Source organism: Abrus precatorius, unplaced genomic scaffold (assembly GCF_003935025.1).
Source record: "Abrus precatorius isolate BTA unplaced genomic scaffold, Abrus_2018 Scaffold4, whole genome shotgun sequence".
NCBI classification, from domain to species: Eukaryota; Viridiplantae; Streptophyta; class Magnoliopsida; order Fabales; family Fabaceae; genus Abrus; species Abrus precatorius.
In genome coordinates this window covers 551,304-568,772 of record NW_020874384.1, presented here as the reverse complement: position 1 = coordinate 568,772, position 17,469 = coordinate 551,304, and the positions used below count along the sequence as shown (strand labels likewise).

At 32.8% G+C, this 17,469-nt stretch overlaps 3 protein-coding genes across 3 annotated transcripts; all 3 read right to left on the bottom strand.

The window, feature by feature from the left end:
* Positions 1–6,422: 6,422 nt before the first annotated feature.
* Positions 6,423–8,262, bottom strand: LOC113864412 (G-type lectin S-receptor-like serine/threonine-protein kinase SD1-1). Its single transcript, XM_027498077.1, has 6 exons — positions 8,246–8,262; positions 7,947–8,098; positions 7,423–7,633; positions 7,067–7,304; positions 6,830–6,980; positions 6,423–6,728 (listed from the first exon to the last, which is right to left on the bottom strand). The coding sequence occupies exons 2-6, from the start codon at positions 8,091–8,093 to the stop codon at positions 6,423–6,425; spliced, it is 1,053 nt and encodes a 350-aa protein (XP_027353878.1). The 5' UTR covers positions 8,094–8,098; positions 8,246–8,262.
* A 432-nt stretch (positions 8,263–8,694) lies between these two features.
* On the bottom strand, positions 8,695–10,014 carry LOC113865099 (G-type lectin S-receptor-like serine/threonine-protein kinase At4g27290). Its single transcript, XM_027499464.1, has one exon. It carries the CDS (start codon positions 10,012–10,014, stop codon positions 8,695–8,697), a length of 1,320 nt encoding a protein of 439 aa, XP_027355265.1.
* A 3,597-nt stretch (positions 10,015–13,611) lies between these two features.
* LOC113865628 (receptor-like serine/threonine-protein kinase SD1-8) lies at positions 13,612–17,469 on the bottom strand. Its single transcript, XM_027500318.1, has 7 exons — positions 16,092–17,469; positions 15,489–15,644; positions 15,193–15,392; positions 14,784–14,994; positions 14,465–14,702; positions 14,198–14,345; positions 13,612–14,023 (listed from the first exon to the last, which is right to left on the bottom strand). The coding sequence occupies exons 1-7, from the start codon at positions 17,356–17,358 to the stop codon at positions 13,715–13,717; spliced, it is 2,529 nt and encodes an 842-aa protein (XP_027356119.1). The 5' UTR covers positions 17,359–17,469; the 3' UTR covers positions 13,612–13,714.

Sequence of the window (17,469 nt, the reverse complement as noted above, 5' to 3'; positions counted from 1 at the left end):
TATGAGTCTACTTGAAAGAGCTCGTTGTATGCTCTCAAATGCTAGGTTATGGCATTGACGTGAATTTTGGGCCGAAGCAGTATCAACTGCTTGTTACTTGGTTAATCGTTCTCCACACTCGTCACTTAATTTCAAAATTCCAGAAGAAATTTGGTCAGATAATCCTGTTAATTATTCCAATTTGAGAATCTTTGGATGTTCTGCTTATGCACATGTCAATGATGGCAAATTAGCTCCAAGAGCTGTCAAGTGCATATTTCTTGGTTATGCATCTGAATCTAAAGGATATCGTTTATGGAATCCTAAGTCACAAAAATTAATTCTCAGTAGAGATGTGACTTTTAACGAGGATGCTTTATTATCTTCTGAAAAATAATCTTCTGTGATTTCTTCTACTAGTACTAATAATCTGCAGGGTACTAGCGAGAAGGTGGAGTTGGAGTTGAAATCTACAACTCCTAATGTTGATGTTCCATCTTCTTCGATCAATGAGTCTAGTACTGATATTTGTGGTGATGATGATGTTGATGAGATTACCACTTCTCCAATTCAACCGTAGGAAGAGGAGTATTCTATTGCCCAAAACAGATCAAGAAGAACAATTACTAAGCCAGCTAGATATGCAAATTATGCTTGTGATGATAATTTAATTGCATATGCATTATCTGTTACACAAGAAATAAATGATGACATTGAACCAACCAGCTATACTGAGGCTGTTTCTTGTGCTGATTCTTCAAAATGGCTAGTAGCTATGAATGAAGAAATTAAAAGTCTTTATAAGAATGGTACTTGGAATTTAACAGAGCTTCCCAAAGGCAAACGACATTTGAAATGCAAATAGGTTTATAAGAAGAAAGACGGCATTCCCGGGGTTGAAGATCCTAGATGCAAGGTACAATTGGTTGTTAAAAGGCTTCAGCCAAAAGGAAGGTATTGACTTTAATGAAATTTTCTCACCTGTTGTTCGTCATACCTCCATACGTGTTTTGCTTGTTTTTGTTGCTTTATTTGACTTGGAATTGGAGCAACTTGATGTTAAGACAACTTTTCTGCATGGAGAGCTGGAAGAGGAAATTTATATGGAGCAACCTGAGGGATTTATTGTTCCTGGTAAGGAGTATCTTGTCTGTCGATTGAAGAAATCTTTATATGGACTCAAACAAGCTCCAAGACAATGGTACAAAAGGTTTGATTCCTTCATGATTGGGCAAGGTTATTGCAGAAGTCAATATGACGACTGTATTTATTTTCAAAAACTTCCTGATGAATCTTACATATACTTGTTACTATATGTTAATGATATGTTGATTGCATCACGTGACAAGTCTCTGATCAAGAAATTGAAAACTCAACTCAATAATGAGTTTGAAATGAAAGAATTGGGTGTAGCTAAAAAGATTCTTGGTATGGAGATTTGCAGGGATCGTCAAGCTGGTAAATTGTTTCTATCTCAACAAAAATACACTGAGAAAGTGTTTGACAGATTTAATATGTCTAATTGCAAATCTGTTTCTACTCCACTTGCTGCACATTTCAAGTTATCATCTGACCTTTGTCCTAAAACAAAGGAAGACATGAAGCGTATGTCACGCATTCCTTATGCTAGTGCTGTTGGCAGTCTTATGTATGCTATGGTATGCACTAGACCTGATTTAGCATATGCCGTTAGCATGGTGAGTCGGTATATGCATAATCCTGGAAAAGATCATTGGAGTGCTGTAAAATGGATTTTTCGGTATCTCAAAGGTACTTCTGATATTGGCTTGGTATTTGATAGAAATTATGCAACAACTGAAGTTACAGGTTTTGTTGATTTGGATAATGGTGGCGATCTTGACAAAAGAAGATCTCTTTCTAGTTACATATTTTCTCTCTGTAACTGTGCTATTAGTTGGAAAGCTCAGTTTCAGTCTCTTCCATCATTATCTACGACTGAAGCTGAATATGTTTCAGCAACAGAGGGTGTGAAAGAGGCTCTTTGGCTTAAAGGTCTGATCAATGAACTTGGTCTTACACAGGATGTTCTTACTGTGTTTTGTAATAGTCAGAGTACTATTTACTTGACCAAGAATAAACGCTACCATGACAGGACAAAACATATTGATGTGAGACATCATTTTATCCGAGAAATTATTGCTAAGGGTGAAGTCGTGGTTCAGAAGATTCATACATCTGAGAATCCAGCTGATATGCTTACTAAGCTTCTTCCAAAGGCCAAGTTCCAGCATTGCTTGGACTTGGTTGGTCTCTACAGCACTTGAATGCCCTTCGGGGTTTAAATGACGTCGAACAATTTATCAAAACTAATCCAAGGTGGAGATTGTTAGTAGGTGGCTCACTTTGTCAATGTTTGCAGGCACTAATTTTGTTGTTTTTAATCTTTGTAAGCACTGATTTTTTCATTTGGTAGGCACCGAATTGCTACAGTAATTGTTGAAAAACTTTACAAAATTTTGCCTATAAATACCCAGTGTAGGAATGAATGATAGACACACCCAAATTACGATCTTTTGTATATCAACTTACGGATCGGAGAGAAATTGAGAGTATTATTTTTGTAGCTCTTATTCTACTTGAGAGAGTATTTATTGAGAGAAAAATAGAGTGATTTATTACTCCGTTCTCATAATTTTAGAGGACTTCTTGTACTCTCTCTTTTACATAGTGAAATTATTTTGCTCGTCGTTGTCCGTGAGTTTTTTCTCCGATTTGGAGTTTTTTCCATGTTAAAATCCTGCCTCTATTATTCTCTTCCTTCTCTTTATTTCCAATTAAATTCGATCCAGTCTTTCGCATTGCATTGATACCTCAACAAAGAAGAATAAAAGAGAGCATATAGATAACATTCTAATGTTGTTGTTTTTTCTGAATTTTTCTCACTCAGTCATACCCAGAAGGTGAACACTGAATATGAATTGGCTGGCCCAGCTTTAGAATATGGGGTTTCAATGATATTGAAGTGCTTTCTGTAAAGAGAAAGAGAATGGAGACTATAGCAAAAAGAGTAGCATGGGATTAGGAATAAAATGGTAGAATGCTAAGTTATAACTCATCCTTTGAACTATGTTTTCAGTGGTGTGTATACTATAACTCTTAAGTGTCTATTGCTGCTCTTATTTAAGTAATTTTATCTAAAATACTCGTTTTTCTCTCTTATAATCATATAAATAACAGTGGTATTTTAAATAAAAGTTACTTAAATAGAAGTGATAATATACATCGTCCTCTGACCCTTTTTTAACATACCGAATGCTTTATAAGTCAATAGCTTATGACCGTAATAACCAATTTTTTGGAAAAAATAGACTGTGGCAGTTTATTTCAAGAGACTGAATTATAACCTGTTATTTGAAATTGAAATCACCTTCGCTTTATTTGTAATCTCAACTTCTTTTAACATGTTTATATTCACCATTAAATACTTTGAATCTACTTTAGTTCAATGCTTCTAATTATAACTTCTGTATTGAGTTCACGTTTACAGAACTTCCAACGTGAATCCAGGACAATATGAATTGGAAAATGTTTGTTGAACACCTCAAGATACCTTTAGCTTTAGGTGTCCTTTTGCGTTTTGTAGTGTATCTTTGGGACGTGTGCATGCAAAAAATGTAAAAAGTAAATGAAAGAAAGAGATAATTGTATTTGATGTCTATATTTAGTAGTTTAAATAATGGAAGCACACTATAAAGCAATCAGTTTTATTTTTCATGTATATTTCTGCTTTTCATTATCAATTCAATAAGGATAAGGTTTGAAAAGAAGTCTCAAATCCAGATTCTCATTTGGTACAAAATCATATGGTACTATCAAGTCAAACTGGTGAGTTCTCTGTTCAAATTGTAGAAGTGATTTCTGTTAAGTGGCATATGTGTCTGCGAGCAGTGCTTATTTTAGTGCATGTTCTTCACAGTAGGATTCAGATTAGTGCAATTTACTTGTAAAATCACATTATTAGTATAAAATATATGGATGGGATGAGAATCAAAATTCTTAATTCTGCTACCTTTCTAAAATACCCTCTAATGCAAATGGCAATACGTTGCTGAGATTAAAGATTTTGTCCAAATCATTCATCAATTGGTTGGACTCTCGACCCAAATAATTCATCATAGTATATATATACATGCTTGTAAATATACTTTTGAGAATTTCTTTTCGTACTTCCTATTTTCTATATCATATTTGTAACTTCCTCGAGCTTTTTTTGTTATACATTAAATATTAAATAAAACAGACAATTAGAATTATAGAATTATGAATTCAATGCACACAAAATGGACAAAAAAAACAATCTCATGATAATTATGAGGCTCCATGGATTAAAAAAGTTCAAAAAATGAGTATAGAGTAGATTGGATTAAAGCACCCTACAAAGCGTTGTTATTAAAGAGAATACGTTTCACAACTGATAGACTCGAAATTAATGCACTCCTCTCCCAATATACAGTCCATCATATTAATTGAGTGCAATGAAAGATCCCTTGAACAGATGAATACTATGCTCTTTAAATATATTTTTTATTCATAAAAATGAATAAAAAAAGAATGAATGAATAAATTTATTTATGTTTTTCGATGATATAATTTTCTATTTTTGAAATATAGCAAGTCGTGTGTCTAATTCTGTTTCTAATAACATGTATGAACCTATTCTCAGCTTGTGAAAAATAACATGAATTTCATAAGTTGTTTTAATAAGTTTCTTAGTATAGCTTATTAAAATAAATTATTTTTCACTAAACATTTTTTTCAACATAAGCATTTATTTATTAATTCAATATTTATTTAAATTATTTAAATATTTTTTAATTTAAAAATTATCTCCTTATTTAATCTATTTAATATAATAGAATCACTATTTTTAATAATTACATATTTACTCTCTTTCAAATTTATAAAATTTTAAAATAATTACATAATATATTTTTAATTATTTATTTAATTTAAGAAAATCACTGGGGAGAAAAAATTCATTAGTTCCATAGCACAAAATACAGTCAAACACGTTGAGGAGAGTGAGAGCAAAACATTGAAATCAGTTGCATTAAGTCCACCACTTTGTAATCTTAAAAATTGGAACAAATTACAGAATACATCAACTTCCATAGATAATTTATGAGTACAAAATTTTAAAGGTAAAATCTATCATAACCTCAGTATTGAGGTGGCATACAATACTCTCTTTATATGTACTAAATTTAATTTTATATTTAAAGAATTTAAAAAAAATTATTTTCTTATTAACCTTTAAAAATATCAAATTATTATTGTCAAATTATCCTTTAATTTAAGATTTAAAAATTAATATTATTCGTTAACTTTTTTTTTCCCAAATCTCAAATCAAATTTAAGATTCTAAATTCTATTTTCACCCTAAAAATACAAATTAAAATAAACTTTGACTGTGAGCAACGGTAGGTGAGAAATGCTTTCCAGATCTTCTCACTTCTTCCACAAAATTAGATCTTTTTCTTCATTTTCATCTTTGCAAGTGCAATGCAATAAAACAGACATGTGGTGAAGGCAAACCTTTGACGAAAGTAGTTAAGAGTTTAGTAGTACGTAGTTTTTAGTTAATTTTAATATTTTTTTTTTAACTTTTTATTTTATTAAAAATTTATTAGAATTTTAATTTTTATAATTTTTTTTATCTTACTACTATTTTTGGTAAAAATTGTTGAAATTTAGATATTGATTGCAGGCTATTTAGCGTCAAAGCACAGATCTATGTGCTTCAAGGTGCCGCCCAAGTGTGACAATGTGTTCTCAGGTCATTTTATGTCAAAGTGCAAGTTTGTGTGTGCTTATCACGTTTAGCTAATGAAATTACAGTACTTTTAGTGTTAAAGACGTTTGTGTACCAAGATACAACTTTATTGACGTGAACAAAAATACATATTATGTAAAATAAAAGGGATTGAGAGACACATTGGAAAAGAGGAGAGTTTTATGTTAATCGATAGTGAAGTTAGTAATTTATTTAAAAATACGTAAATACTCTTTAATCTTAATAGTAGAAAAATTATAACAGTCATTAGATATATAATACCCTTTCACCGTTATCAGTACTGTAACGAGTACCTAAAAAAAATATTAAATTAATTGAACCAATATTATTAGTGCAGATACCTACAAACCAAATTGAAAACCATGCTTGCTCTAATTTCTTTTTTCAATTTGATCCCGGATACCTACAAACCAAAATAATGAGCTTTCCATAGGAACTGTCAAACTTTAGCTGGATCAAATTTACAGGTTCTGTCTGTTCATGTTTTGCATCAACACATTACATAGTGAATGTTAAGTGTGTGCTTGAATTTTCATTGAAAGATGTGTAAACGTAGTTCGAGTGCATGAATCACTTCCTTTCCTGATCAAGAAAATTCAATCTTCATTTGCTCATATCTTCACATACTTCATCTTGCTTCAAACATTGTAATGGACATCTTATTTAGGGTGAACGGATTGCACATTCTAGATGAAGCTTCTGCGTTAGGCAAATCACTTCCAGTGTAAAATCCAGGAGCCTTTGGCTGAGGCAAAGTTTTCTCACCATTTAGCATAAGAACAATAGAGGATATGTCTGGCCTGTCTTCTGGTTTCTCTTGTACGCATAACAGACCAACATGTATGCATCTTATGACTTCAAAAGACTTGCCACTTTCAGCCAAGTGTTTGTCTATCAGTTCCAATGGTCTATCTTGATTCCATAGTCTCCATGCCTAAAACCATGAATATTAGTGTAATCACTCAGTTCAAATCGATACTAATGTGAGACTAAGCAACAAGTAGCAAAGTGGATAGTCTTAGTCTTTATGCTTACATGTCCAAGAAGATTTAGGTATTGTTCTGGGTCAGAAAACCCCCTATTCCTCTTCCCACTCACAATCTCTAATACTATTACTCCAAAACTGAAGACATCTGATTTTACTGAATAATGACCATGCACAGCATACTCTGGTGGTATGTATCCACTGCAAGTATTATTTGCAGATGAATAAGTAAAAAAAAAATAATTTCATATTCAACACTCATTAAGTACAAAAATATGGTAACTTACTATGTTCCGACCACTTTTTTTGTGTTGGCTTCAACTTGATCTCCCCAAAATGTCCGAGCAAGGCCAAAGTCTGAAATTTTTGGATTCATATAGGCATCTAGTAGGATATTGCTGGTCTTCAAATCTCTGTGAATAATTTTCAGTCTAGAGTCTTGATGAAGATAGAGAAGTCCTCTAGCAACACCACTAATAATGTGGAAACGCTGAATCCAATCCAAGAGCTTGCTTCTATGTTCATCTGATCAATTTCAAGTACAATATTAGTATACGATTTGCTTTATCAACTGGTTTTAAGGATAATCATATAAAGATTGCCAAAAATGTTAGAGCGTATGTTAAATTTAAAAGGAACTAACCAAAGATGAAGTAGTCCAAGCTATTGTTGGGCATGTATTCGTAGATCAACAGTTTTTCCTCTCCTTGAATGCAACAACCAAGAAGATTTACAAGATTTCGATGTTGAAGTTTTGCAATCAATGCAACTTCATTTTTAAACTCTTCCAATCCTTGGTCAGAGGACTTTGAGTGCCTTTTTATGGCAACCTCCTGCCCATCTATTAGTGTACCCTGAAAACATCATTAGGAATATTTAAACAACTTTTATTGAGAAATAGGTCTATTAGGTTACCCTGAAAACATCGTTAGGAATATTTAAACAACTTATATTGAGAAAATAGAGATTTTTATTGTATTTTGCTGGCTATATTCCTGGTACTGTTAGATTATAAAATTCCTACATTAATTGGTTAACACCAAATTGAAGGGTATATAAGCAAGAGCGCGATAAGTCTACATTGCTAAATTTTTTTAGTTAAATAGGCTATTCAAGCTTAAAGCCCAAACTCTCTGATCAGACCCACACTTAAATTCTAATAGTTACCTTATAGACCGGTCCAAATCCACCTTCCCCCACTTTATTTATGCTTGAAAAATTGTTGGTGGCGTTAGCAATGATTGACAAATCAAATGTTGGCAGATCCATGTCTTCTTTCCTCAGTCTATTTTTGTATTGCTTCCAATTGAACATTCTACCTGCCATTCAGGAGTTGCATTATGGCAATAACAATAAATTACTTACTATGACAACAATTGTCCTTATATTCTTTCATTCTTAATTTTTGGTGCCAATCTTTTATCAGTCTTAAAATTAATTACAAATTCAGGAATGACAAGATGTACCTATATTTTCAAGTTTCTGTTTTAACTTGGATGTTGTGCATCCAAGAATTATCAAGCCTATGACTAATATTATGGACACAGTTCCTATTCCTGTTAGGATCTTCTTTTTGAACTTTCCATGGTCATGGTCAGCAGCAAGATCTGACAAATAAAAGAGAATGGTTAGTAAGTACATTCACGCACAACATCTCAGTTAAGGCTTTGATAGTTGTATTTAATGCTCTTTAAACTGTTTCACACGCAGAAGAGTAAAATCATTGTAAGTTCCAACAAATTCTTTATTTAAATTGGATTAGCACTACTCTAAGTTTCCCTTGGCAGTTATCTCTGTAATTATGCTTATAAAATGAATGCTAGCAATACACTCTTTTGAACACACTCTTTAATATAAGAAATGTTAAAAGAGCATGACTGTCTTCTATTTTGCATGTTGCATTTCAAACTAAAATCTAGAAACTCATCCACTCTTCACACTGATATATGTGCAGAAAACGAAGAAACTTGCAATAAAGGAAAAGGACGAAGAATTTAAGAAACAAAATTTTACTATGTAGCTCTGATGCAGGAACTCGAATGTAAAGGTCTTGTCCCCCTTCAGCAAATTGCATAATGTCAAGCAAACCATCAAACCAAAGTAAGCATCCACTCCCTCCGTTGCGTATATCCAAACTTGCATATGCTGTACAGGAACAGTTTAGTAGACAGGATTTCTGGCATTCCGTAAGGTTCATGGTCTTGTTATACTGTGAGGAAGACGTGTCTGGCAACTTCAGACCCGTGTACTTTTGGAAACCATCATTATTATTACATTCCAATGGAATTCTCTTAATGCAGCCACTAGACCAATATGACACATTCCACTCTTCTGGATGTTTTGGTACAAATCCTTTCAGGCATGCACAGACAGGAATGTTAAAGATGTTGCAGATTGAATATGTACCACAGAAAGCATAATTTTGACACTGATCTGCTATGGCTACTGACATTACCTCCCAGCTACTTGTTTGACTTGTCCAAACAAAACGCTGCCCAACACCTAAATTGGAGATGACATATCTAGTGAAAACGGATCTATTCAGAAGTTCATCCTCATAATATAACTCTTTGTCATTGAAAACAAATTCATAATTAAATATAGAATTAGGCCTTCCAAATGGATATCCTGTAAAAGTAAGGCCATTCCAATGTCCTGCTCTGTACTTTATAGTATTTCCTTTTAGTTGAAATGATTGTGGATAGCCTTGAATGTCTATTTTAATTGTGTTGTCACCATGACCAGGATCTTCTGCACTTTTCCATGATGACAAAAACCATTCTACACCAGTTACCAAGTTCCATCCAAGCTTCATTCCTGGCAATAAGGTATCACATGGATAATCAAAACTCTGCCATAGAAGATTGTCCATGTTATTTCCATGTCCATTTCTTACTACAAGATTTCCTGTGTCCAAAAGCTGTGCAATTGGATTCTTCGATATGCTTGATGTATTAGAGGACCAAACAGTCCTCTTTGTGGCATCAAGAAGGACAAGAAGTCCTTGATCATTGACTTGTAAAACTCCAGAGGCATTGTTGAGTGGTGCTTCTCTGTTGGCCACCCATACCACTGTTGAAGGAGAATCCTTGTACCATACTCCAACATATAGTCTTCCAGAAGTTCCAGGATTGAAGAATCCCAGTTCAAAAGCTCCGGCGGCTGAAACTAATGTTTCGCCGTAGCGAATGGATTGACCTGGAGCAATACTGTCCAGTGAAGTGGTGATTGTCATGAAGAAGAATAAAAGATAGCATTTAGGTAACATTCTAATGTTATTCATTTTCTCTCAATTTTGGTGATACCAAGAAATTTTGTGCACAGTGCAAGAAGGTTAATATTGAATAGGCTGGCCTAGCTTTAGAATATGGGTTTGGGTGATATGAAGTGGTTTTTTTAAAGGGGAAGATAATTGAGACGATAGCCGTTGGAATTATGTAATTATATTAATATTCTAAATTGAGAAATTAGTATGTAATTATGTAACTGTATATTTTGTATATTCTGTATTATTTATTTTTATTATAAATATATGTTTTGGTGTGTGGTCACAACACACAAATTCATCCTAATTCATTTTATGTTTCATGATTTTTTTTCTCACCAATAGCAAAAAGAGTAGCATGAGATTAGGAATAAAATGGTATAATGCTAATTGATAACTTGTCCTTCGTACTACTTTTCCATTATGGATTTAGAATTTTGGATCTCTCCCATAACTTATTAACATAATTATGTTGTGTTAAGATAGACAGAGATAATATCGTGTTGGATGAGAATTCAAAAGAAGAAGTTAATGATAAATTTAAATTATAAAAAAAGATTTTAGAATTTAAAGATTTTTGTTTGAGTAGAAGTAAGACAGAGTATATGTATTATAGGTTTAACGAAGAACAAGATGAGAATCATGTGTTGAAAAATAAAATTAGAAATGATATTATATTACAAGTTTTCAATAATAAGTACTTGGGATCTACTATACAAAATAATAGAGCAATTAATGAAAATGTTTCTCACACAATACAAGTTGGGTGTTTAAAATAGAAAAAAGACATCATAAATTATTTGTGACAGTGAAATACCTGTCAAGTTAAAAGGAAAATTTTACGACTAGTTATCCTACAAGATAGTGAATAATGAGTTTTAAAGGAACAACACGAGAAAAATGTCAGTGTAAATAAGAATAAGGTCAATAAGTAGATACACGAAAAATGATATAATACAAAATGATAGTATATATAAGAATATTAGAATAACACTTATATAAAAAATATGACTAAAAATCATTTAAGGTGATTTAGTCATGTGAAGAAAAGACTTTTAAAAATCTTAATAAAGAAAGTAAATTGCAATACTCATGGCCAATAAGAAAGAGTCAAAGAAGACTAAAAAAAAAATCTTGACAAAGTTATTAAAAGAGACCATTTAATTAATTAAATTTCTGAAAATTTAGTTTTTTTATTCAATTTAATAGCATCGTATAATTTATATACTCAACCTCGTAAGAAAAAACTTAGTTGTTGTCATTGTAGAATGGACAAAAATATAAAATACAAGGGTAATTCAAATAGATTCCACGTCAATTATAAATATAGTTAAAAAAGTTTATAAAAATTATGATCATTCTTATTTTACAAGCTAACTTTTTGGAGTCAAGTCAAATAAAGTCTAAACCCAAATTTAAGATGGTACTGAGAACTTTGACTGTAAAACAAAAAATCTAACCCCACTAAGTTTCAGTCTTGAGCATGAGCAGGTATGTTGAGACCCAAATTTAAGAAGACTCAACATAATAAATTACTGTATAACTGCTAGGAGTTGTTTGTGAAGGAGGGTTTTAGAGAGAAGGGGAGGAGAGGAATTATTTTATATTTTAAATAAATATATTTAAAATTATAATTTTTAAAAATAAAAAATATAAATTTATATTAATAATATATTTATCATCACAAATAGTATATAATTCTTTTAATACAAAATTAAAAAATAAGTCCTTCCCTCTTTTTCTCTTCAAAAACTCTCTCCTAAACATATATTTAGTGATAACATTCTTACTCCAAGCAAGAACAATGAAGACCCTTCTTAACGTTAGTAATCTCTTGCAAGTCAATAACTTAAAATGACCGTAACAACTAACCAGCTAATTAAAATCCAATGTTGTGACTGACAATGATAGATTGTGGCAGTTTATTTAGTCACAGACTGAATTATTACCTATTTTATTAAATTGAATCTACACCCTCACTTTATCTGTAATGCCAACTACTTTGACAAATTGAATTGGAAAATATTTGTTGAACACCTCAAGATAGCCGCCTTTAGGTGTCCTGTTGTGTTTTGTAGTGTATTTTTTAGATGTGTGCATACCAAAAAATAAAATGTAAGGGAGAGATAAAAAATAATTATCATATGGTATCAAGTTTTAGTAATTTAAATATATGAAGTTGCTGTAATTTTACATAGCTTTCACGAAAGACCAGAAAAATTGGAAGCACACTATAAAGCAATCAATTTTATCTTTTTAAGAATATCATCAATTCAATAAGGATAAGGTTTGAAAAAGAAGTGTCAAATTCAGATTCTCATTTGGTACAAAATCATTGATAGTATCAAGTCAGATTGGTGGATTCTCTGCTCGAATTGTAGAAGTGATTTCTGCTAACTGGGAAATGTGTATGCATAAAAGTACTTATTTTAGTGCATGTTCTTCATCATAGGATTAAGATTCCATGATGGTCATGTAATCCTTTCTGCGTTTCATCTTTTCAGGAGAAATATAATTGGGAAGATTAGTGCCATTTACTTGTAAAATCATACTATTAGTCTACAAATATATGAATGGGATGAAAAACAAAATTCTTAATCCTGCTACAATTCTAAAAGACCCCCTAATGCAAATGGCAATATGCTGCAGAGATTAAAAAATGAGTCCAAATCATTCACGAATTGGTTGAACTCCCTACCCGAAACAAAAAAGTTGCTGAATTTGTCCCGTAAGGCCCTAACAGCATAGTATATACATGCTTGAAAACACTATAGATAATTTCGTTTTACACTTATTATTTTATCTTATTTTAACTCGCTTGAGCTTTTTCATTATTTTCAAAAGTTATAAAAAATAATTTAGAAGAGTTTAGTTCATTTTGAAAGTTAAATTTTAGAAGGGTAATTTAGAATCACTTAAAATTTTAATTTGTGAAAGGATATTATATGTATATTCTAGAATAAATTTTTTGATAAAAAAGAGGTGGGTGTAAAGAGAAATTTCCAACATTTGAGGGGAAGGGAACAGAATGAAAGGAAGCCCGAGCATATCGAGTATACACACACACACTCACACTCACATGCCAAGTTTTACTCTTTCTAATGTGTTTCTCTAAATTAATATAACTAGAATTTCCGTAATTATCACCACTATATTAAATTTATATTCTTTATAATCAGGTTTTCAGTGATGCAAATTGAATAGACTCCGCTTAAATGTCACCAAACTAATCTTCGTTTGAAAAGTTAACTCTAGCTTCATTTGAGGAGACGTATATATAAGATTATTTTTATTTAGTGACTATCAATCTATCATAAATTTACCATCGGATTAAATAAGAACTATCTATAAAGCAGTGTACTGCCTGGATTCTCAATCTACTATTAAATAGTACAAGGAATAAGTAATGAAAGATAAGAAATATTTGTTTCACATATATGTGAAACAAATATTTACTTGATCTGATTCATAGTCCAATGTAATCTCAAATGACTAAATTGCAGAAAATGAATTTAAATTTATTTAAATAACAATTTGAATGTGAATGTGGCATTTACTAACTTAATCATAATCCAATTATATTGCATATCAAGCACCTCAATTAGTCCAGCAAATATGTCTTGTTTTCCAAAACAAGTTGCAGTTTAAATGTTTCAACAAGAGAAGCCTCTCATCTTGCTTCCACAAGAGAATCTGTGATACCATTTACAGAAAAGTTTTCTGGCATGTTTCTGGAAAATCTTGAATTTTCATCACCTCTCAGATTTAGAAATGCAGGTGGTTTAGGACAAGGAAGGGCCACAAATTCATTCCCAATCATTGATACAACATCAGCCATTGTTGGCCTATCTGCTGGACTTTCTTGAACACAAAGAAGTCCTATGTTCACATATCTTGGTACCACATGCGTACTAGAGGTATCTTCCAGTGTTGAATCCATTAGCTCAATTCCCTGATTGCTTCTCCAATGATCCCAAGCCTGATTTAGCAAGAAAGCCCAAAATTACGATGTTTGGAGCATATTTTGGGAATGTACAGTTGATCTAATTTAATGCACCATTTCAAAATGTCTTAAAATATTCACAATTCATGAAATTGACTTGAATTCCAACCATGCAAATCAAGAACATTTGAGTGGAGTAAAGAAACTTACATATCCAAGAAGATTGAAGGAATTTGTTTGATAAAGACCAGTATTCTTTTTGCCATGTACAATCTCCAACAACAGGACTCCAAAGCTAAATACATCTGATTTTATTGAGAAAAGGCCTTCCATGGCATATTCAGGCGACATGTAGCCACTGAAAATCATCAACACAGTAATTAATATATGATTGGTATGTGTCTTAAATCTTGAAGGAAACTATATGAATCTATGATTACTTCTATCAATTCACCAGTGTTCTTTTGTTGGACTTACTAAGTTCCAACTATCCGGTTAGTATTTGCTTCAAGTTCATTCTCACCAAATATTCTTGCCATTCCAAAATCTGATATTTTAGGATTCATGTTGATGTCTAACAATATGTTGCTAGCTTTTAGATCCCGGTGAATGATGCGGAACCTGGAATATTGATGAAGATAAATGAGTCCTTGAGCAATCCCATCAATAATCCTAACTCGTGTTCCCCAATCTAGCATCCTCCTTTTTGTTGCATCTGTTTTGCATTAAAACATGTCAATACCAAAGTTTGAGTTTCATAGAAGGGATCATATTTTGGAGAGCTGCAAGTACTAACCAAAAAGAAAAAAATCTAAGCTTTTGTTAGGCATAAATTCATAAATCAGCATCTTTTCATCTCGATCAATGCAGCAGCCTAGAAGTCTAACAAGATTGTTGTGTTGCAGTTTTGCAATTAATAAGGCTTCATTTCTCAACTCTTCCCACCCTTGACCAGATCTTCGGGATAGCCTTTTCACAGCAACTTCATCTCCATTCAATAATTTACCCTGCAATTCATTTTTTGCAGAGTGTAAAATCTCAGCATCAAAGGAAAAAGTGTAGATAAGTAAAAAGAGAATAAAGTACGTTCGTTAGTAGTTTAGTATTTTTTGATTTACCAGAGTTATATTGATTACATTCCATAAGAATCAAAGTTCACTTGTATTCAGAAAGTATTGCTAAGAAAAAGGTTTTTTTATACTTGCCTTGTAAACGGGTCCAAAGCCACCCTCACCAAGTTTATTTGCATCTGAAAAGTTATCAGTTGCTGCTGAAACACTCACAAAACTGAATAATGGCAATTTAACTTCCTTCTTTTTAACTTTCACACCCTTGTCTGTTTCACTAAGCTCAGAGTCTGTGATTTTCATGCTCATGCCTACATCAAAATGTAGCAAATCTTCTCCTAGAAAGTAAGGAGAATTAGTTCATATGATAAGTTGCCTAATTTAATGGTTGAACTGGTCATATCATCTACTGCAAAATCTTGTTTCTCTCTTACCTTTTCTCCTTTGCCTTCTAGTCCAGTAAACAAATAGGCCCAATATAAGAAACGTTAGAAATGAGATTAGTATAACAATTAGAAGTAGATCCCTCCTCCTGTTTTCATGCTTGTGAAAATCATTCATTGGTTCTTTACCATTTGTTGTGTTTGACTCTGCAGAGAAGAATTATAAATTATCCAAACCCATGTACTTTTGGCTCCTAGATGTACCTAAGCTGAGAAATAAAGAAAAGGGACGAGAGGGAAGGAAAAGACAAATTGCAGCTGAATGAAAATCAACTCATGGATTCTAATTTCTAGTATAGCTACATAACATGTTGACATAACTTAGACAACACATCTCTTTGCAATTCTATTGATTCCATATATTCCGGTGATCCTTATCCTTATTTTCAAGGATATTATCACAAAGTTAGTTGTTAGCGGTATCTATTTTTATCTGTTTATTCTGTTGTATAGAGAATCTCTACTCTGTTCTAGGAATCTACTTAGCAGCCCTATTTAGCAACTGTGTCAAATTATTTATGAATAGAAATCCTCCTCAGTTCTTTACTTATATAGCCAAATGAAAGATATCTACATCAAGGCAAAGGAACATACCAGTGAGAATCAATTCAGAGGCAGCAAGTCTGAGATAAAAGCTTGGATTAGTATTATAAAATTTATCCTCATATGTTGAGATGTTCTTTAGACTCAATACCTCACCTAGCCACAATTGGCAATTACCGTTTAAATCATAAGCATAAGCAACACAAGAACAATTTCTGGAGCAATTACTTTCACACTCTTTCGCCATATTGGTCTTTGTTTTCTCACTATATCCGTCCAAAGTTGGTGGTAATTCCACTTCATTGAACTGGAGGAATCCATCATTACTGCTGCTATTTCTGCAAGACAAGTCCGTTTTCCTAACGCAGCCAGCAGATTTGTTCCCCTTCCTCCACGAATCAATATCAAACGGCTTGAAACCATGGAGACAGTCACAAGGGTGAAGAGCTTGCGGGTTACAAATGGAAAAAACTCCACATGAATTGTTCGTTCCACACTTTGATGATTGTAAAGAAACCCAACGCTTTGCTTCCTCTGACCAAAACTCCTCATTAAGCTCACCAGAAACTTCTAGTACCAGCCTAGAGTTACTATCCGCAGGCCAAGTCCAATAATCTAAATTGTTCATTACCGCACCAATTCGGTTAATAACACTCTCAATAGTTACATTTGAATGGTCATCAATCCAAAACACATTAGAACCCTTATTGACTATTAAACTGGCCCTGCCAAAATCGTACTCCAGGGAAAAAGCTCCTGGAGCAGGATCATTAGCACTTGTCCATGATCTTAACGACCAAGTGTAACCTAAGGCTGCATCATGTCCTAGGTTCATTCCTGGTAAAAGGGTATCGGTTGGATAATCAAAACTCTGCCACAAAACCGCTTTATTTGAGTTGTTGAGCAGTACTAAGTTTCCCGAGTCTAAGAGCGTGGCATAGGTACTAAAATTATTTGAAACGTTGTTCACATGGTACATCATTGGTCCATCTATGATCACAATATTTCCATCAGAATGAATAGTAAGAACTGCTGAGGATGTTTGAACTGCGTAATCTCTATTAGCAACCCACACAACCTTGTCGTGTGGAACTTTTTTAAACCATATGCCTATGTAGTACTTGGTGGTGCTGTCTCTGATTCTGGAGAAAAAGCCCAGTTCAAAGTTGCCACCGTAAGAAACAATGGTGTCTGAAGTTCCCAATGATTGCCCCATTAGTATGAATTCTTTGTTGGTTGTTGCATTGATGCAAAACATGCAGAAGCAAAACAGTGTTGATATGGACGTAAAGGTGGCTGAAGAAAAAGTCGATGCCATGTTTGTTCACAAGACTGGTTTCCAATATCTAACACAATGTTGCATGTCAATATTTGTAAGAACCAACTTGACGAACTGTTACAGAGGAAGGTTCCAACTTCCAAATGGTAC